General features: G+C 45.3%; 1 protein-coding gene across 3 annotated transcripts in view; it reads left to right on the top strand.

The window, feature by feature from the left end:
* The window catches only part of LOC148111633 (maestro heat-like repeat family member 5), a 38,641-nt gene extending 18,455 nt beyond the window's left edge, over positions 1–20,186 (top strand). For all 3 annotated transcript variants that reach the window (XM_087881309.1, XM_087881310.1, XM_087881308.1), the window contains 20 exons: positions 221–340; positions 901–980; positions 1,497–1,632; positions 1,991–2,086; positions 3,569–3,673; positions 4,220–4,355; positions 10,011–10,129; positions 10,465–10,614; positions 10,814–10,968; positions 12,574–12,721; positions 14,114–14,265; positions 14,626–14,763; positions 15,208–15,322; positions 16,186–16,329; positions 17,073–17,249; positions 17,796–17,945; positions 18,195–18,320; positions 18,653–18,755; positions 19,710–19,775; positions 19,895–20,186. In XM_087881309.1, the coding sequence (XP_087737435.1) occupies positions 221–340; positions 901–980; positions 1,497–1,632; positions 1,991–2,086; positions 3,569–3,673; positions 4,220–4,355; positions 10,011–10,129; positions 10,465–10,614; positions 10,814–10,968; positions 12,574–12,721; positions 14,114–14,265; positions 14,626–14,763; positions 15,208–15,322; positions 16,186–16,329; positions 17,073–17,249; positions 17,796–17,945; positions 18,195–18,320; positions 18,653–18,755; positions 19,710–19,775; positions 19,895–20,058 (2,580 nt within the window). In that variant the 3' untranslated portion in view covers positions 20,059–20,186. The remainder of the gene's footprint in view (positions 1–220; positions 341–900; positions 981–1,496; positions 1,633–1,990; positions 2,087–3,568; positions 3,674–4,219; positions 4,356–10,010; positions 10,130–10,464; positions 10,615–10,813; positions 10,969–12,573; positions 12,722–14,113; positions 14,266–14,625; positions 14,764–15,207; positions 15,323–16,185; positions 16,330–17,072; positions 17,250–17,795; positions 17,946–18,194; positions 18,321–18,652; positions 18,756–19,709; positions 19,776–19,894) is intronic.
* The last annotated feature ends 738 nt before the right edge of the window (positions 20,187–20,924 follow it).

Here is a 20,924-nt window from a genome sequence, read left to right as displayed (position 1 = left end):
TCCCTAAGGAGGAACTAGAACTCACCATCTCCTGGTGATTGGCCCAAAGTCTCTCAGCTGCCTTTCATCCTATAGTGGGACTAGAACCCAGAGTGTCCAGTGATGTTTTGATTGGGGGCCCCCAGAGTTCAACCAAAGACAATCGGCTACGTAAAGGTTTCAGTAAATAAATACATCCTCTTCCTTCTGGTTTCTTTTCATTCCCACTGGGGTTTTCCAGGACGAAGGGCTGAAGAAAGCCTTCATGAGGTCCATCATCATGATCACCAAAGCTGTTGCCAACAGCAGGAGGCAAGACCTCGATTTGCCCCAGAAACAGGAACTGGTCACAAACATCGTTGTAAGTGGGGAGAGGGGGGGAGGCAGGTGCTCCTGGGCGTCTTTCTTTTTGGAAGTGAATTTGAACCGAATTGAATGCCAATCAATGGAGCCTGAAAGGTTTTGTTGCTAAGTGGGACATTTGTTAAGGGAATTCTGCCCATTGTACGACCTGTCTTGCCACCGTTGTTAGCCGAATCATTTTCGTTCAGTTAATCGCACGGCTGTTAAGGGAATCTGGCTTCCCAATTTTATATAGGTCATCAAGAGGCCACAGTTACCCACCCCTGACTTAAATCATGGTCACGGGACACTGCAAACTGCCATCAATGCAAGCTGGTGGCCAAGTGACCGAAATGGGGTCACAGGATCGCTGAGGAAGGGGCGCCTCTCGGAACTTGGCATCTGGGTCATAAGTAGTCCTGAAGAGATCCCTCAAAACTTTAAATGGTGGCTAAGTGACCAGTTGTAAGCTGGGGACTTCCTGTGTCAACCAGAAAAAGCGTAGGGCTGGGAAGAGGGCCAGCTGGAGGGTGGCCATATCTCAGGTTCTTTCTTAGATGGGTTTCCTTCTCTTTTCAGGAAGTCATTGAAGATGAGCCCGCGAGACCCTTGTCCATCGAAAATCTCCATCAAGCGATCATCACCATCACCTGCATGAGGTATGTACCTGCCAAGAGACAGAGAGAGAGAGAGAGAGACAGAGAGAGAGAGAGAGACAGAGGAAGGAGGGAGGGAGAGAGAGAGAAATCCTGCATCCTGTTTTGGTCACCACAATATAAAAAAGATGTTGAGACTCTAGAAAGAGTGCAGGGAAGAGCAACCAGGATGATGAGGGGAGTTCTGATATTTGAGGGGCTCTCAGAGAGAGGAGGGGGTCAACTTCCCCTCCAAAGTAGCTGAGAGCATGATGAGAAGCGATGTATGGAAGCTTATCAAAGAGAGATCCAGGAGAAATTTCCTGACACCGAGAACAATCCATCAGTGGAACAGTTTGCCTCCAGAAGTTGGGGGTGCTCCATCCCTCGAGGTTTTCAAGAAAAGAGGGGACAACCATATGACTGGGATGGTTTAAGGACCATCAAGCAAGGGTTGGAGTAGAAGACCTCCGAGGTCCCTTTTAGCCTAATGAGTCTATGATCTTCTCACCCTCCTCCTCTTTTCTCGTCTTTCATCAGCCGTATGAAGCCCCCCTTGAACTCCGAGATGAGGTCTAAAGTGGTGAGAAAAAGCATCCAGAAGGTGTTTTCCTTGCCGGCTTACCTGGTGACAAAACTGAACGTGAACGGCCCAGGACAACCAGCTCAAACTCAGGTGAGCAGTCCAGATGGAGCCAAGCCATCTGAGATCCACCTGGAAATAAGCATGATTCAAAATCTCCTCCAAAACTCTGGATCCATCCATCGAGCCCAATGTCCTTTTGTTCCTCGTGTTCAGCCGAGAAAGCATTTCCTCCAACTCTGGAAGAAAAACCAGCCCTGCAAGACGGGCCACTCCGTTGATTGCAGAAGGGTGGACTTCAACTCCCAGAAGTCCGTGGCTGGCTCAGGATTGTTGGGCGTTGCAGTCCACCAGTCGTCCTAAAAGGGCCATAAATTCCCCAGCCCTGGATTTCTTCCTCTTTCTTCCTTTACACCACTTCTTCCTTTAGATATTCTTTTTCTCCTTCTAGGATTTTTATGACCAGATGGTGACCACCTGCAACACCATGCTCACCGCCTTGCTGTCCGAGGCTCCCAATTTGGATTCCCTGCAGGATGTCTTGACGGTAAAGAGTGATTCTTTCTCGGGGTTGGTCAGCCAGATGTTTAGGCTGGATTTGGCGATTCTGTCCAGCTGTCGAGCCCCTCCCAAGGACCCGGGATAGGCAAATGTGGCTGTTGGGTGGACAACTCGTCCCATGGGACAATTCAACCATTCAATTGAACTCATTTCAATAGTTAAAAAATGATGTTCATTTTTGTCATTTACATTTGTTTTGTCCCTCCTCTGGCATCTTTTCACTAATGATTCTATTCCACTATTTCTCTGATATTCGTGTCTCTCTTGTCCCACGGCAAGGAGGAAGGGAGGGAGGGAGGGAGGAGATGATAATAAGAGTGAGGGAGGGTCTCAGGGAAGTCCACAGGTGCCCCTGACACGAGAGACGTTGAGCTGGCCACTCCCACCTCGGCCACGCCCCCCTCGAGGTCAAACACAACCTTGATTCGGCCCTCCATGAAATCGAGTTTGACACCCCTGTCATAGAGCCTCGCAGCTGTTCCGAGTAAAGCTGCCTTCTGCAATTGACCGATGCAGATTATGTCGATGCCGATGGGATTCATTTTAGCAACAGAAATTTTGGACTCATTGTGGTCATAAGTCGAGGACTACCTGTATTTGTGATGGTTGCAGCATCCTGGGGGGGGGGGGGTGTCACCTGACCACCATTGGCGAACTGCCCAACTGGCTTCCAACAAGCCAAAGTCTACGGGGAAAGCGAGATTCGGCTAATGACTGCATTATTCACTTAAGGACCACAGGGATTCGTTCAACCCTGGCAAAAAAAGGTCATAAAGCCAGTCACAAGTCGCCTAACATCCACCTTGGTAAGCACCCCAAATTCTGGTCGTAAGTCAAGGACTACTTATACAGGAAGTCCTCGACATACAGCCATTCATTTAGGGACCGAGCTGGGATGCTGCAGCCGTCATAAAGATGAGTCATTGGCCAAGTGTTCAAATTTTGATCATGTGACCATAGGGATGCTGCAATGGTCATAAGTGTGAAGAATGGTCGTAAGTCCCTTTTTCAGTGCCATTGTAACTTTGAACAGTGACTAAATACTAATAGCACTTAGACTTACATACCGCTTCACCGTGGTTTACAGCCCTCTCTAAATGAGGACCCAGGTTCTTCTCCTATCTGGGTCCTCATTTGACCGACCTGGTAAGGACGGAAAGCTGAGTCAACCTGGAGCCGATCAGGATGGAACTGCTGAACTTCTGGCAGTTGGCAGAATTAGCCTGCAATACTGCGTTCTAACCACTGTGCCACCACGGCTCTAAATGAACTGTTGTAAGACTAGTTGTATTCCAGAAATCTTCAATTGCTACTCTAGTTTTCAGTCTAAAATAGACCTCAATTGACCAATGTCTCAAATTTGTTGAGCTCCTTAGATTTTCTCCCCAGTCCTGGCAACTTCTGTGGCTCTTCCAACTGTGAATCACAAATTCTTCCTTTCCTCCTCCTCCTTTGTTTTTCCTGGCAGCACATTAATCCCTGGATTGAATCTCCCAAGAGACACGAGAGAGAGAGGGCCATCAAGAGCATCAGACACCTCCTGAAGTTCGTTTCTGAAAACGTCAATTTCGACGTAAGTCACCGTTTGGGATGCGCAGTGAGATGTTTTCAAAGAAAGGAAGAAAAAGAAGCAAGTCCTGCTGCCTTTTGGAAAAAGCATCTTTGGGATGTGACCAGGAGGATATAAGGAGTCCCGCTTGATGAAGGGGTTGGAGGAGAAAACCTCCACAGTCCCTTCCAGCAATTGAGGTTCTGGGATTCTAAGGTTCTATGATTCTGGGATTCACAGATTCTAAGATTCAGAGATTCAGAGATTCAAAGATTGTATGATTTAGAAATTCAAAGATTCTATGATTCTAAGATTCTATTATTCAAAGATTCTAGGATTCACTGATTTTATGAATCTATGACTATGATTCTAGTCTTCTAAGATTCAAATATTGGATAATTCTAAAATTCTAAGATTTTATGTTTCTAAGATTCTGTGATTCTAGAATTCTAAAAGGTAGGATTCTAGGATTCTGTGGTGCTATGGTTCCTATGCTCTGATTTCAGTTGGCTGAAACCTTCATGAGCCCCCCTTCTCATCTTTCCCCTCCTTTTTGCTTCCTTTCATTAGCCCACAGGTGACTTTTCTTTGCTGGGACAGCTGGTGGCTTTGCTGGGCCTGCACGTTGGCGACACCAGCAAAGAAGTTGGCCAGACGTCCGCAGAGGCCGCCTACCACCTCCACCACCTCATCATGAGCAAAATGGGTGAGAAAGTTGGACTCCAAGGGCTGCCAGGAGCCCAGGGATGCGCACTGCCCAGGAGAGCACTGGGTGGCACAGCTTGTGGCGTGACCAAGACCCCGGTCGTTTGCCTGGGCAGAGATGCCTGGAATTGGCCGTTGGTATTGGCACCTCTCAGGGCCAGGGGTCATTTGAAGACTGAGTTTCTCACGTTAAGTGGATCCGTTAGGCCAGTGGTCGGCAAACTCATTAGTCAACAGAGCCAAATATCAACAGTACAACGATTGAAATTTCTTTGGAGAGCCAAATTGGTTAAACTTAAACTAGATAGGTAGGTACATTGTTATTAACTTAATTAGGGTACTCCTAAACTGGCCTTTGCTAAGAACGTCCTCAATCTGATGGAGGTACGTTCGCTGAGGTCGACCCCTTCCATCTCTCCCATCCACACTCGTCCTGTATACTTCTTTCGTCTATCTCCTTTCGTTCATCCTCTTTATATGTCCAAACCATCTCCTCGACACTACATCTTCTTTCACTCCACAACATTCCCTAAAATTAACTTAATAAACTTTACTTAAAGTTTTAAGTCTTAGTTAAACTATAGGTACGTTGAATAAAACTTGATCTCATACTTAACAACGATATTATTTATTGATAAAATTAAATTCCTTACAATTGACCTTACAATATCCATAAAATTAAATCATGACAATGACTGACAAACACTAATGTGAACAATGGCCTTGCATCTCCTTGGAAAGTTTGAGTAAGTCAGGTTTGTATGTTGTTTTTAATTTTAGGCACGATTCCAGGTTCTCATCAATAAGACAACTTCTCAATTTACTCTTTTTTTTTTTATTGAAAAAGTTTTCAAATACAAATTTCCCCCCCCTTTTTTTTCCCCTCTCCCTCCTCCTCCCTAACCCCCCCTCCCCACCCATCCCCCCCTGTGACTTCTTCATAACAAAAAAAAAAAACCTAATTCATAACAGATTACTTACTCCCTCCTCTAGATATTGACCTTTACTTACTAAAAATATTATTAATATTATAACATCCCCCTTTATCCATACATTTCAGAAAAGAGAAAAGAAAGGGAAAAAAAAAAGACATTATACTATGACATTATAGAATAACTTCTCCACTTTAAAACTATACAATAAGTCCTACTTTAACATTTAATCTTCTATATATATTAGTATAACATTTCAAAGTGGCCTTCCCCATAAAATCTAGTTTAACATTTATTCCACTCTATCCATTTCCTCCACTCCCCTAAATATATCACTTAAAAATCCCTTTTCTTAGACTAATCAATCTACTAACTAGCTTATTCACCCACTATCATGCAAAATTACCATACACAACATTTCTTAATATCTTTGAATCACTGCCCACACTACTTAAAAATATATGTCTATATTTTCCATTATATCTAAATAAAAAAAAAGAAAAGACAATGACTTTAAATTTATAATCCATGTAGTATCTTCTTTGAGGTCTTTCCACTGGATTGGTAGAACCAACATCCATAATCGGGTAACATAGCTTACTGGTGCAACAGTTTATTCAGGATCTTCAATCATATCTGCCCCCGTCAGTAGTAAATATCTTCTTATATGTATAAAAGTAAAAACAACCACCCGAGTGACATTATAATTATATTCCATATAGTAATAATTGTGGGTTTCATCAGGATTATTAATTCCCATCATCGTAGTGGGTAACAACCCGATCTTCTGCATGCCCCAGCATAATTCTCTTGCCTTGTAATTCAAGATAATATAATATGTTTATCAACACAAAAAGAAATTCCAAAATGGATAATTCAAATCCATCAGTTTAAGGCTCGTTTCACGTCCCCAAATTACGGCCATGCAGAGATCTGCCACAATCCTCAGGATGATATTAACCAATACATCGCCTCTTCTGTGTTTAGACATAATCATTCATATTTTAAAGTCACTGGCTTCACTGTTGCCTAATTTAGAAATTTCTATTTTTATGCCACCTATTTCTTTTTTTCTTTTCTTTTTGTGGGTTTGGTTTCCATCCTGGTTTCCTTTCTACAAATTGTGTATCATCTGGTCGGTTTTTATTCTGCTTTGTAGATTGGTCTTGTTGGTTTTGTTTTTGTATCTCATGTTTCTTTTTTATCCCTTGTACATCCCCTAATTGGTTTCCATACTTATCCTTGCCTTGATAAGTCATCACATTAATGTTAGATGCCACTTCTCTCAAATTTGTAGATAGTCCAGCTGGGGTATCCAATAAATCCAAAGGCAATTCATCTAGTACAGTCTCTGTAATTCGATATTTTACCTTTATTTCCGGCTCCTTCTGCTTATCCTGTATTATACCTGAAGATATTAAGTTCATTTTCAACCTATTTTGATAAAATTCTTCCGCTCTTTCAACAGTATTTAGCTGATATCTTTCTCCTTGGTATCTAAATATAATACCAACTGGGGCGTCCCACCTGAATGAGATATTTCTCTTTTTTAACTCATTCACCAGAAAACCAAATTTCTTCCTTTCCATCAATATCTTAGGTGGGAGTTCCTTGTAAATCCAAATCTTTCTTCCATACAATTGCAAATTAGAATTGAAGGAATTTTGCACGATATTATTCCTAATTTCTTTGTCTGTAAAATAAATCACCACATCTCTAGGCAATTGCCTTTGCTTGGCAATCCAGGAGTTAATTCGATAAACTCTGTCAATCCTACAAAACACTTCGTCAGGTTGAACCTTTAGAATCCCAGCTAGAAATTCAGAAGATATTTTCCTTAAATCCTCTCTATTATTTTCCTGCAAACCTCTTAATCTTATCGCATATTCTGTGAAATTATATTGTACCATTAAAATCTCTTTTTCAATCTTCTGTTGCAGATTTTCTGCATTACCATACTTTTGATCAGCATCAGCGATGTTTCAACAGGCTTGGAAAGTGAATCGAAGTTTCTCTTTCAAAATCTTGAGCAAAAAGAGATCATTGGTTTTCGAATGAAATAACTTCTTCTAACATCGAAAAAATGGTGTTTCCTTTCCCCTGTAGTTTACGATTAAGCTGATTCAAATGAGACGTAATATCTACCATGAAATAAAATTTTTGGATCCACTGATCGTTCGTTAGTTCTGGATAGCGAATCCCCTTCTCATGGAGAAATGCTTTAATTTCTGTTAATAAGGAAGCGAAACGTTTCAAAACGTTTCCTCTTGATAACCAACGTACCTTGTTATGCAGCAGAAGATCGGCGTACTCGCTCTCCATTTCAACTAAAAATCCTTTAAATTGGTGATGATTAAGAGGTTTAATCAGTATATTCGAAGACATTTTGACTGTTCTGTCTTTCACTGTTTTAGCAGACAATGGTAACTCTTTAATTTTTTTTAGAATATCGGCTTTGTTCTTAAAATCCCGAAATAGCTCTTCGGATGCATTTATAAAACAACTTTTTATGTATTCGCCGTCTGTATATGGTTTTCCTCTCTTAGCAATCTTTTGACTAACCACAAAACTTGCAATATTAACATTGTTGGAAGATTGAATCCAGTAATCAAATACAGAACTTGATTTTTCTTGACTCTTCTGAAGTTCCTCAACTGCTTTCTTCCTTGCATCACCGACAGGATATTTACTACTAAATGGCACGTGTTTAGTTTTAAAGTGTCTCTCCAAATTTGATTTCTTGTTATGCACCAATTTTTCCTGACAAATGAGACAGGTCGGAAGGCCATTTAAGTTTTGAACAAACGCGAAAGTCTCGGTCCATTCAACTTTAAATTCATGGTTTTCGTCTTCCGTTTTTCTTTGCTTCTTCTTTGTAGCCATGTCAAACAGGGCACCTAAAAAAATGTTTCATTTTATAATAATAAAGCCACCAACACAAAATAATTACAATTCTTAAATTGATGACAAAAATACCTGTAGGATTTGCAGCTGGTTGGAAAAATACAGGTAACTTTATGCTCCGAGTAGTTACTTTTGTCACCCGCGCGTGATTGGCGGATGCGACTAGCACTAACCACTGCACAAGGAGATTGCTGACTGACTGGCTGACTCAACTCGTGCATGAATCGCGTGCGCCTCTCCCACGCTGCGTATCCCATGGCCCACCTGCGCCGCGTCTCCCGTCTCCCGTCTCTCGCCCGCAAGACACCCCCACTTCTTCTAATGCCACTTCTTCAGAATAGACTCGCCCAGGCCGAAAACCGACTTCTGCGCATGGGCCACGAAGTTCCAATCGCACTGTGCGTGCGCGCCCGCAGGTGGTATTTTGTGGAAGAGCCACACTCAAGGGGCCAAAGAGCCGCATGTGGCTCGCGAGCTGCAGTTTGCCGACCACAGAGTTAGGCTAGGCATCTGCCATCAGCCAGCCTGGGCTTGTGAGTCTTGGCACATGGATTGGGTCTTAGCGTGTTTTGCAAAGCCACCTTTTAGTCATTGGATGGCTGCATGTATTGCAGGGAGCCAGAAAACGGGTTAACCAAGTTACGGGTTGAGTGGGCATTGTTAAGGAAAGAGCTAAAGAGGGTTTATAATTGCAATACATTATTTGTTAATTTTATAGTTTCAACCCCATTTTACGTGTCTTCTAATTTTTAATTGGGAGCCGTCCACAATCGGTTGAAAGACAGGCACTTATATCAATGGTTTACCTAAAGAAAAGGATCGGTTAAATTTGGCTAGTTAAAAGCTTAACCCAGTGGCAACTTTAAGCCATGTGGATTTCAATGCCCAGAATTCCCCAGGCAGCACACAATCAATTCACAACCTAATGCTTCATTTGCACATCAGACCAAGGTAGTCTGGGTTAAATCCGGTTAGATTCATTCATTCGTTTGTTCATTCGTTTGTTGGTTCATTCCTTCATTCCTTCATTTATGTAATTTGTCTCTTATGTAGCCCTATATTTCCCCTCCATTTACAGTCCCATCTATTGTGTTAACCTAGAAAAGGGGTTACAGGTAGTCCTTGACTTACAACAATTCATTTAGTGACCATTCAAAGTTTAACCGGCACTGAAAAAAAGTGACTTGTGATTGTCTTTCACACTTACGACCGTTGCAGCATCCCCATGCTCACGGGATCAAAATCTGGACACTTGGCCACTGACTCCGATTTATGACGGTCGCAGTGTCCCAGGGTCATGTGATCCCTTTTGTGACCTTCTGCCAAACAAAGTCAATGGGGAAGACGGATTCACTTAACAACCGTTTTGCTAACTTAACTGCTGCGGCAATTCACTTAACCAGGTTGGCAAGAAAAAAAATCGCAACCTGAGGCAAAACTCGCTTCATAACTGTCTTGCTTAGGACTCAATTGTGGCCGTAAGTCGAGGACTGCCTGTAATTGGACCACTAAAGAGGTCATTGTACCTGTTTCGTTCCTGATCAGTGAGATAAGAGAAGGGGGGGGCAGAGAAAGAGGGAGCGAGGGGGGAGGAGGAGGACTGGTGTCTCTGAGCTTTGTTGTTTTCTTGTGAAGGTTTCATGACCCAACTAGGTAACGAGAAAACCACCGAGCCCAGAGAGCACCAGGGACCCCTCAGGTCAGCCCTGAGCTACAGATCTTCTCTTCTGTTGGAACGACTAAACCGGCCGTCAGACGAAGGATGTTCAGAAGTTCCGAATGCCAAAATCTGACCTTCTCTTGTTTTCCTCCCTCCAAAGCCAAAGAAATGGATGAGAAACCTAGAAACAAGAAGGGGAAGGTCGTCACTTGGCTGAGGGAAGACTTCTCCTTTTCGGGCCCAACAATATTTTATAATAACGTCTCCAAAATGGCTACGGTACGTTTTCGTTCAGCATTTTGCCTGGCTTCTTATTGACCTTCCTTTTTCTCCTCCTCTTGACCTGGAGATACTCAAAAAAGTCAATATCACAGTGGGGACGGCAGGCTCCAAAGGCCGGAGGGTGGATATCCATCCCCCACAATGTCTAGGAGCAGGCGATCTCGGCTGCCATGTTGGCTTCTTTCACCCACATCCTAATATCACGTGGTGGATGTCATGGAATACGGCCTGCCTCTCTACATGGGGTGCTGTCCCCAGATACGGGTCAAAGTCTCTGGCTTGTCAAAACCCTGATGCATCTCTTCATGGTCTCCTTTTCTTCTTTCCGATAGGCCTTTGGCGAGCATCTGAGCCCGTCTCAAATAAACGACCTGATCTTAAAAGCCCTGGCAGCTCTGACACACCTGGACAAAAACATTTCACACACTGCGGGACTCCTGCTCAATTCGTTCTTGGAAGAATGTGGGATGGACATGGAGGAGGTAAGAAAATGGCAGGGTTTGGAGCAAAAGGGATAGAGGAGATTTTGTAGAAAAGAAAGATGAGAATGGGTGAGACCTTGTTGACTTGGTGACAACACTTCGGCTGGATTTAAGAAGGCTAGGGTTGGATGGAGACCACCAGGTAATCTTAGGGCTGTTGAGAAAGTTGGTCATCCCTTGGATTTCTCTTTTGCCATAGCTGCCCATGATCCTCAAGGAGATCTACCGACGTCTCCCGAAGATCTTGGACCCTGCCACCAAACAACAAACGCTAAAGGCAGTGTGTCACCTGGCGTCCAAACGGGTGAACAAAGTCGTGGATATTCTCCTCGAGTGCTCGGTGGCGTGCGATGGGTAAGAAGAACCTCAAGGAGATGTGCCTCCTGTTTTCTTGTACTCTACAGAGATTCTCAACCATTTGCGATAGGGGTGAATATCTGTAGCTTGGGGTGGGCAGGTCATGTGCTGATTGGGGGGGAGGTTGCATTGGGTTGGTTGAGGGCCAGTGCAGTCGCTGGTTGGCTGTGCAGTCGATCTGAATTCTGAGAGCTTCCTAGGCTGGTTGTCTCCACCATCCAGGTCATGATTGTCCCAAAGGTGCTTTTCCAAAAGGCAGCTGGACCTCCTTGGTTTTTTAACTTTCTTGGTCGCCACACTGTAGAAACAATGCAGAGACTCTGAAAGAGTGCAGAGAAGAGCAACGAAGATGATTAGTGAACCGGAGCCTAAAACATATGAAGAAGAGTTGCAGGAATTGGGTCTCTCTAGTTCGATGAAAGGAAGGATTGAGGGGGGACAGGATAGCAGTGTTCTGATATCTGAGGGGCTGCCACAAAGAGGAGGGGGTCAACCTATTTTCCAAACCACCTGAGGGCAGGACAAGAAGCAAAGGGTGGAGACGAATCAAAGAGAGAAGCAACCTACAATGTGCAGAACTTTCCTAGCAGTGCAAACAATTAACCAGTGGAACAACTTGCCTCCAGAAGTTGCGGGTGCACCATCACTGGAGGTTTTCAAGAAGAGATTGGACAGCCATTTGTCTGAAATGGGATAAGATTTCCTGCCTGAGAAGCGGTTTGGAGTACAAGACCTCCAAGGCAGGGGTGAAATCCTCTGGTTTGGTCTGGTTCGCCCGAACCGATAGTAATAATTGCTACTGTTTGCCCGAACCGGTAGTAAAAAAAAAACGCTTTAAAACGTACGACAATCAGCTGTGCCGGGCAATGTCGGAACCTTTTTGTAATTTCTAATTTCAGCATTTTTTTACTACCAGTCAGCTGTGAGAAAATCAGCTGTGCCTGATTGTCTGTGAGGTTCCTGTTTGTTGCAGGGGCCATTTTGTGTAAAGTCCAGCTGCTTCTGCATTGTATGTGAGTCAGTTGTGTAGCTTTTGTGTTACTTTTGTGTAAAGTGTGATCGTTTGCTTTTGAGCTCTCTGTGATTCAGTGAGGTTCTGCATTGTGTGTGAATCAGTTGTGCAGCCACGCCCACCCGGACACATAACCACCAAGCCACGGCCGCCTGGTCATATGACCACCAAGAAACGGCCACCCGGTCACATGCCCACCAACCAACGCCCACAGAACCGGTTGGGAACATTTTTGAATTTCACCACTGCTCCAAGGTCCCTTCCAACTCGGTCCTTCTGTGAAAAGCACCTTTGGGTTAATTCTGTAGACACACTGCTCCTAGAAACCTCCCCCCCCTTGACCAGTTCTGGGTTCTCTGGCACTTCCGGTGGCGCAGAGGCCCTCCTTTGAATGGCTACTAGACAAACGGTTGCAAGTCGAGAACTACCTGTAGCTTTATTTTTTTCCATGCCTTAAAGCAGTTCATTTGGCCATCGGTTCTCTAACCCTTTCTTCCGTTGGGGGGGTTAATCTATCTGGAATGGCCGTCTCTTTGAAAATGGGGAAAGAATCTGATTTTTTTCCCCAATCCATTTTTCCACCTGCACAGAAGTGCCAGGGAACTGTGGAGGGCGCTGGCTGCAGACCCCTATGCTAACCTGAAGATCATGAAGCCCCTCCTCAAAAGGCTTGATGACCAAGAGCCCAGCACCGAAGCTATTGGGAGGGGAACAAGCAAATCCATCATGCCCATTGCGGTAAGCCCTCAACCGGTGGCTCTCCTTTCCTGAGATCTGCAGGTGGGCCAGGCCTGAGGAAAGGGGGAAGGGGCTGAGCAGAAGAGTCACCCTCGGGGGTCTCCTCATCAGGAGCAGGCACGCCCTGGCTGGAGGGAGGCAGAGGGCAAACTGGTGGGGGCTGAAATCGGAGCAAAATTTGACGTAAGCCCCCCTTCCCCCCAAAATGCCCCATTGAAAGTAGAGGCATCTGTGGGCTTCCTCACCAGAACAGCTTTGATATTCATCCATCCATCCATTCATCCACCCATTCATCCAGCCAGCCAGCCAGCCAGCTCTATCATCTATCCACCCATCCATCCATCGGTTCATCTATTCATTAATCCATTCATTCATGTATCCGTTCATTGATTTATTCGTTTATTCATACATTCCTTCATTTATTCATTCCTTTACTCATCCAATCATTCATAATTCAATTGATTCCTTTATTCATTTCTTACGTTATTTCTTACAGAAATAACTAAAAAAGAGTTCGATTTAAGAAAATACATGATAGGAACCAACAAAGGCAAACACCCAACGGAGTACTTTGTGTCATATCTTATTTTAAATATTCTTAATCTGTATTTTTATTATGTGTTATATTGTTTTATTACATTGTTGTAAACTTCCCAGTGTCAGATTGCTCAGATGGCCGGTGGAGAAATTTAATTAATTAAGACCAATAGATTTGTAGTCCAGGTTTGAACTGTGGGGTCCTTGGTGCTTACTGAGCTTGGTGGTTTTCTTGCAGATGTTTCACGACCCAACCAGTCTAACCCTACCTCTAAGCCTAACTCTTCCAGCACTGATGAGGTTACCTAGCTGGGTCATGAAACATCTGCAACCAAAAAACACACGCTCAGACAGCACCCAGGGCCCCTCCAAGGACCCCTAAGAGGTGGAGAGTCAAGAGCCCACTTAGGAATGAAGACAAACAGAGAAACGTGAGGTTACCAATCTCTTTGTCCCCAGTTCTGTCTCACTTGTGCTACTCGTTGTCTCCCTTTTGTCCTGTATCTACACCCCACTGGCCTCTCAAAGTCTGGAGGGGGTGTAGAATGGGAGTTTCAGAAGTCCCACTTCTAGCAACCTTTTGCTCCGTGTCTCAGACATGGACTTTCCTGGCTCAGCTTTCATGGACATGAGGATTTTTTTCTTTCTCTGGGCACAATGAGAATGTATCTGCCGAACAAAACTCTGCATTGGCGACAAGAAGGGCATCCAGCCAGGAAAGCCTCAGCTCCATTCAGTTGCCCAGACTCCACCCCGCAAGGGATTAGGGGGTCGTTAAAAGAAGAAATAGATGATGATGATGAATCTAAGTAACCTGATGAGCCCGAGCTGACTCTCCTCTCCTCCTGTTTCTAGGCCACCAATGCGCTCTCCTTCCTCCTCTCGCTTCCTGAGGCAGCAACCATTGTCCAGCATAAGTTCTCCAGCCTGCTCCTGGCGCTCGTGACGCACATCTATTTTCTGCTGGGAGCAGGCAAGAGCGGGTCAGAACAGACCTACCATCTGGGGTAAGGAATCTCCTGGGCCCAATCTGGATCCTTTCTCCATTTCTGCAAAGCTCAGGAAACAGTCATTAAGTGAACTTTGTCCCATTTTGCAACCTTTCTTGCCAGAGTGGTTAAGTGAATCATTGCACTGGTTAAGTCCCATGGTCGTTAAGTGAATCTGGCTTCCCCGTTGACTTTGCTTGTCAGAAGGTCCCAAAAGGGGATCGCGTGACTCTGAGACACTGCGACCGTCATAAATATGGGTCAGTTGCCGAGAGTCTGAATTCTGACCACATGACCATAGGGATACTGTAACGGTCGGAAGTGCAGTGGGATCAGCTGAATGATTGGCACCAACTCTTCTGCCTTTGTTTCATTTAGCAACGCAGTCAAAGCCGTCAAACACCTCATCTTGCGCACCGGCTATCAGGAGGAGTTCAAGGACTTAGATATGGTTCAATGTTGGGCGATGCTGATGAGTCCTGAAAGTGTGTTTGAAGGCATTTTCCACCTGGTCCGGTAAGAAATTAAAAGTCAAAAGAGCTTGGCTACGAGGGGCAGTGGGTGAGAGAGGGAGGGGAGGCAGAGGGAGAGGAGGAAGAAGAAGAGGCAGAGAGATAGGGGGAAGGGGAGAGAGAGGGAAGGGGAGAGGGAGAGGGGAGAGGGGAGAGGGAGAGAAAGAGGGAGAGAAAGAGGGAGAGAGACACACAGAAGGCAAAAGTGAGAGAGAGGAAAGATTAGAGGGGAGGAGAGGGAGGGGAGAGGGAGAGGGAGGGGAGAGGGAGAGGGAGAAAGAGAGAGGGAGGGTGAGAGAGAGAGAGGGAGGGTGAGAAATTCTCTAAATGGAGTAATTCATTGAGTAATTCATTTATCGATCATTCAGCTCATGATTTCTCTAGCTTGGTGATTTTCTTCTCCCTAAACAGCAGATCTTGTCTGATCTCTCCATATTTATTCTCTTAGGATCTTGTTCAACTACTCGAAACATGAGCTGAAGGTCATGCTCCGACAGGCTGAGACCTACGTGCGCCACCCCGATTTAAGACACAAAACCATTGGGATGGTTTTCTTTTCGGAGGTGAGGAGACCTTGAGATGCACCCCAACCTTCTGGAGCTCAAGGAAAGTTGCCCAGGGTTCAACAGAACTTTATGGTTAGAAACTAGAAGTTGTGGGTTCTCCATCACTGGAGGTCTTGAAGAAGAAACTAGACAGCCATTTGTCTGACATGGTAGAGGGTCTCCTGCTTCACCAGGGGGTTGGGCTAGAAGACCTCCAAGGTCTCCTGGTATTCTGTTAATCAGTGGAATGGCTTGCCTCCAGAAGTTGTGGGAGGGAGGGAGGAAGGAAGGAAGGAAGGAAGGAGATTGAGGGAGGGAGGAAGACTCAGTGACCCCAAATTCCTTTTACTTTTTGCATTATTTTTTGTATTCTTGCAACTATCATTTACACTACCTATCAGACAGTCACAAAAGGGATGACGTAACCTCGAAACACTGCGACCGTCATATATATATATATTTATATGCCGCCATTCTCCCGAGGGACTCAGGGCGGCTTACAAAAACAATATCCAATACAAATCACAATAAATTAAAATCAACAACCCAATTAAAACAATTTAAAATTATAACAATGTACACCCATAACGGATCAGTTAAGTTGACGAAAGGGCCACATCTTCAACTCAAATATGGACCGGCAAGTACCCAAATTTTGATCACATGACCATGAGGATGCTACCATGGTCATAATTCTGAAAAATGGACGTATCTCTTTTGTCAGTGCCGTTGTGACTTTCAGCGGTCATTAACCGAGGACTATGTTTATTTTCTTTTTCTCTCCCCGTAATGGCTGAAAGTGGCATCCTTAGTCGAGGCTCTCAGGGAAGTTCTCTTCCTTGGCTTGGCTAACGCTCCATATCTCCACTCTTCTTCTTCAGCTGCTGTTTCACCCGGAAATTTGCCAATTCTTTGTCATCCAAGACATCCTCCAGGTGCTGAAGGAATGGATGACCCAGCCATATCCGCTGATACAGACTTTCAGCGTTAGAGGACTGGGGAACCTCATCCAACACCCGTTTGAGGTAAGAGATGGGGGGCAGGAAGGGAGTGGCTTCCAAGGTAGTAGCAGGTGTGACCTCGCTCTCTGGGAAGTCTACAAGGCTGGGAAGGAGAGAAGAAGGAGAAGAAGAAGGCAACCAGCAGAAAGAGGACAGCTAGAGTGGTGTCTCTTCTACAAAGATGGCTGCAACCCTGGAAGATCTGAAGGTGCAAGTAGAGGCCAGATCCTCTTGGAGGACATTTGTCTGAAATGGTATAGGGGTTCTGGCTTGAGCAGGGGTTGGACTCGAAGACCTCCAAGGTCCCTTCCATCTCTGGTATTCTGTTAAGGACCAGGGGAGACCTGAGAGCAGTCTTCCAGTATTTGAAGGGCTGCCCCAAAGAAGAGGGGGTCAACCCATTCTCCAAAGCCCCTGAAAGCAGAACGAGAAGCAGCGGATGGGAACTAATGAAGGAGAGAAACAACCTGGAACAAAGGAGAAATTTCCTGACCCTGAGAACAATTCATCCTTGGAACGACTTCCCTCCAGAAGTTATGGGTGCTCCATCACTGGAGCTTTTCAAGAAGAGTTTAGATAACCATTTGTCCAGCAGAGTCTAGGGTCTCCTGCTTGAGCAGGGGGTTGGACTGGAAGACCTCCAAGTTCCCTTTCAACCCTCTTCTTCTATGCTCTGTGGCCTTCTCTTGCATTTGTCATGATCGCTGTGAGACTCAGAGAACTCCAGTGACCGTTTAATTGCTCGTTTCTTTCCCTGCTTCCTCCAGAAGAACATCTTGGAACCCCTCTTGATGCCAGTGCTAAACTGCGCTTGTCACGAAGAGAAGACGGTGGCAAAAGAAGCTATAAGGACCCTGCATTTCCTCCTCAGGAACCTCGATATCAAAACCCATGCGGTGAAGGCAGTCAACCTCATTCCGCTCCTTCTGAAACATTTTCATGATGTAAGTCAACCAAATCATAACAAACTGGTTTTCCACCTCTCTCTCCCTCCCTCCCTCCGTCCCTCTCTCCCCCTCTTCCCTCACTCACTCTCTCCCTCTCTTTCGCTCCCTCCTCACTCCCTTCCTCCCTCTCTCTCTCTCTCTCTTTCTCTCTCTCTCTCTCCCTCCTTCCTCCCTCCTTCCCTCCCTCCCTCCTGCACTCCCTTTCATTCTCCCTCTCCCTCTATCTCTCTCTTTCTCCCATAAAGATGGGAGAAAGTCCAGAAGGAGCTGCTAAGATTGAACAACTCTGGTCTAGATCAGGATTTCTCAACCTTGGCAACTTTAAGAGGTGAGGACTTCAACTCCCAGAACTCTCCAGCCAGCATACTGGAGTTGGGCTCCCCATCTTTGGGGCAACCATGACCTGGATGATTGACCATCTCCATGGACATTGAACTGGGAATAGGTGTGCTCTGAACTTGTGTGTTCTCCTGCAAACTTCAAGAAACTTCTGCATGGCTATTCTGCTATTGGAGGGACTAACCTGTCTCTCTTCCTTCGTAGGACGACATCGAACTGAGGAATACCTCCATCACCATTTTTGGCATGCTCCTGAAAGGACTGAAGGAGTTACGGAACAGTAATATGGCCGAAAACATCCTGAACAGCCTTATTCCCCTCCTCATACAACTGTCAAATGATCGGACAAAAGAGGTGAGTTGAAGGGCTGGCTAAGCTGAGCTCCTGCTCTGATCATGCTACCTTCACAGAGACCACTCTGTACCCCCATCTTCACTCAGAGCAACGTGGTTGTACCACGTGGACACTCTGGAGAATGCAAAGACATTGTAGACAATCCTGAAGTTGTGGGGTCCTTGGTGCTCCCTGAACTTGGTTGTTTCCTTGAAGACCTTTCCTGACCCAACTAGGTGACAGGATCTCCCTCTTTCCTCCCTCGGCCAGGTCTCCAGGAAGACCCTCGACTCCTGCGTGTCCTTTATGAACTGGGGGGGCTTTCCCAGCAACTTGTTTGACTATGAAATGTACACCAGTCTTCATAGCATGTACTCCAACATCTGCTACGTGGTTGTAAGTAGGAGCCAAGCTGGCCTGTTTTCTTCCAGATTAGAGTATACTAACCGTTTATTTCTTTATTTTGCCCTGCCTTTCTTATTTTTATAAATAGTTCAAGACGGTGGGCATCCCTAATACTTCTTCTTTTCTTCACAACAACCCTGTGAGGTGGGTTGCCCTGAGAGAGAGGGACTGCACCAAAGTCACCCAGCTGGCCATCGTGACTAAGGAGGGACTAGAACTCCCAAAGTCACCCAGCTGGCTTTGACCAAGAAAGCAGCCCCTTGGTAAAAAAAAAAAAAAAACTCTATAGTTCATTGGCTTCTTTGTTGCCTTGTTTTCCCCAGATGAATAAATGCAAGCAAAACCTTCCTGCGATGTTGGATCAGATGCTGGGATTCCTGAGGAGCCGGAACTCTTCCCATCGCGAGGCAGCTGCCCTCTTAATTGGTAATCACCAATGCCAACTCTGGAAGGAGGGCAGGAAAACCCAAGACAGGCGGGCGGCCTTGTCACCAAAAGAATCTATGCAGAATTAAGCCATGTCGCTTAATCAGACTGGAAGCTGCTCTTATACCGTGTGGCTTCTCCGGAACGGCTACGATCGCGCAACAGTTTCTCAGGCAGTTCCTGCCCTCTTTCTTAAGGGTATCGCTGCCGTTGTTAAGTTAGCCACATGGTTGTTAAGTGAATCTGGCTTCCTCCCGGATTTGGCTCAGCCGAAGATCGCAAAAAGTGATCTTTGACCCCCAAGACACTGTAAGCGTCATAAATACGAGTCGGTTTGCCAAGCATCCGGATTTTGATCTTGATGTGGCATCGCTTCTAAGGGTGAAAAGCAGTCGTAAGTTCCTTTTTTCAGTGCCATTGTAACTTTGAATGGTCACTAAATGAACTGTTAGAAGTCGAGGACTACCTGGCCTGTATCCCTCTCTCTTGTATAGGCAAACCCACAGCCGTGGCTTTTTCTCTGGAAATATTTCCAGCTGGCCTCCCATTCTAGTATTAACTGGATTCAAGGCTGCTTAGATTTTTTTCCAAGATGATGGTTGTTTGCACAGTCCTAGAACATAAAGTAATAGAGTTGGAAGGGACCTTAGAGGTCTTCTAGTCCAACCCCCTGCTAAAGCAGGAGACCCGATTCCATTTCAGACCAGTGGCTGTCCAATCTCTTCGTTAATCTCTTCTTGAAAGCCTCCAGTGAGGCCTGGAGACAAAAACAGAGGAAGAACGGCTACCCCTCGTCCTTCTTATTATTAGACAGACCCAATCCCTGGAACCATCCCGTAAAGTCCCAAAGCGACTCTTCCAAGTGGAAACCAATGAATGGCGCGTTTTTTTCCTGAATCAGTCGATTTAGCCATCTCTGTTAACCCCACCAACGTTTTCTTTTTACGTGCCCAGGCTGCTGCGCGCAATACATGCAACCGGAAGTGATGACTTCAAAACAAATGAAAGAAGTTTTCCTGGGTGAGTTTCAAAGTTCCCTCGCTTGAAACAAGGAGTTTTTCTCCAGAAGCTCTGTCGCTGATCAGGGCTGGTTCTCACGGTTGATCCCGGAAATCCTTTGTTTTCTGGATTCGTTTCAGGTCTCCAGGATCTGCAAGGCGATTCCGAAGCCTCAGTGGCTCAGGCTGCAGCTGACTCAATGCAAGAAATCTTTCGGCAGTGTGGCCATCTGATCAAGCCGGGTCTTGTTAGTAGTCAACTCCCCTCCAAAGGCATCAGGAGGATCTCCGAGACCAAGCAATAATAGTTTCATAGTTTCATAGTTTCCATTATTGTCATGGCACCTCATAGAATGAAATTAAGTGCCATCCTCACTGTATATTATACTTTTTAAAAACCCTATAAAAATAAAACAAAAACACACTTCCTTCACATTGTATGCAATTGAATTAAAAAACCCTCGTATTGTATTCATATTGCACTGTACGTAGAATTGTATAGTTACTGCTCTGCGATAGAAGCTGTTTTTCAGCCTACTTGTCCTTGTTTTTATTGTCCTGTACCGTCTGCCAGATGGTAATAGTTCAAAAAGAGGGGGGCCCAGGATGAAATGGATCCTTAAGGATGCTTTGAACTTTCTAAAGCCAGCGGGAGCTATAAAGCTCTTCCAAAGTGGGGAAGGGGCAACCCATGACCCTCTGGGCACCTGCCTTCCAGCTGGTCTTTGGGGAAAGCGAGGAAGCGTGAAGATAATTCTTACATCGCGAAGGACCACGAAGGAACGTCGCAGAAACAAGACCTGGCAGGGAGATTGTGGAAACAGGCCCTGGAGACAGACAGAACAATTTAATGTCAGAGAGAGGAGAAGGTTCCACGAGAAGGTCACAGAGCCACAGGTGCTATTGGAGAAGGGTGGTAGCAACCATCAACCATCGATGATATCTGGAACATCTCCACTCTTGCTCGTCTTCCAACAGAAATAGGAACGCCTAGAGTAGGGCAGATGCAGAGAGCTGAACACTCCGTGGGGGGAGATCTAATGTCCTCCAAAAAGATGCTCATTATTATCCACATAGATGGAGCATTGAATAAAAGCCTTCGGGAAAACCTCTGGATCCCAAAGGCGTCTTCCCATGGGCCCTGATCTCCTTTGGAAAGCATGCGACGTTT

The sequence above is a fragment of the Pantherophis guttatus genome, chromosome 18 (assembly GCF_059756535.1).
Source record: "Pantherophis guttatus breed Tessera chromosome 18, ASM5975653v1, whole genome shotgun sequence".
Lineage (NCBI taxonomy): Eukaryota > Metazoa > Chordata > Lepidosauria > Squamata > Colubridae > Pantherophis > Pantherophis guttatus.
This window is presented reverse-complemented; position numbering and strand designations above follow the sequence as displayed.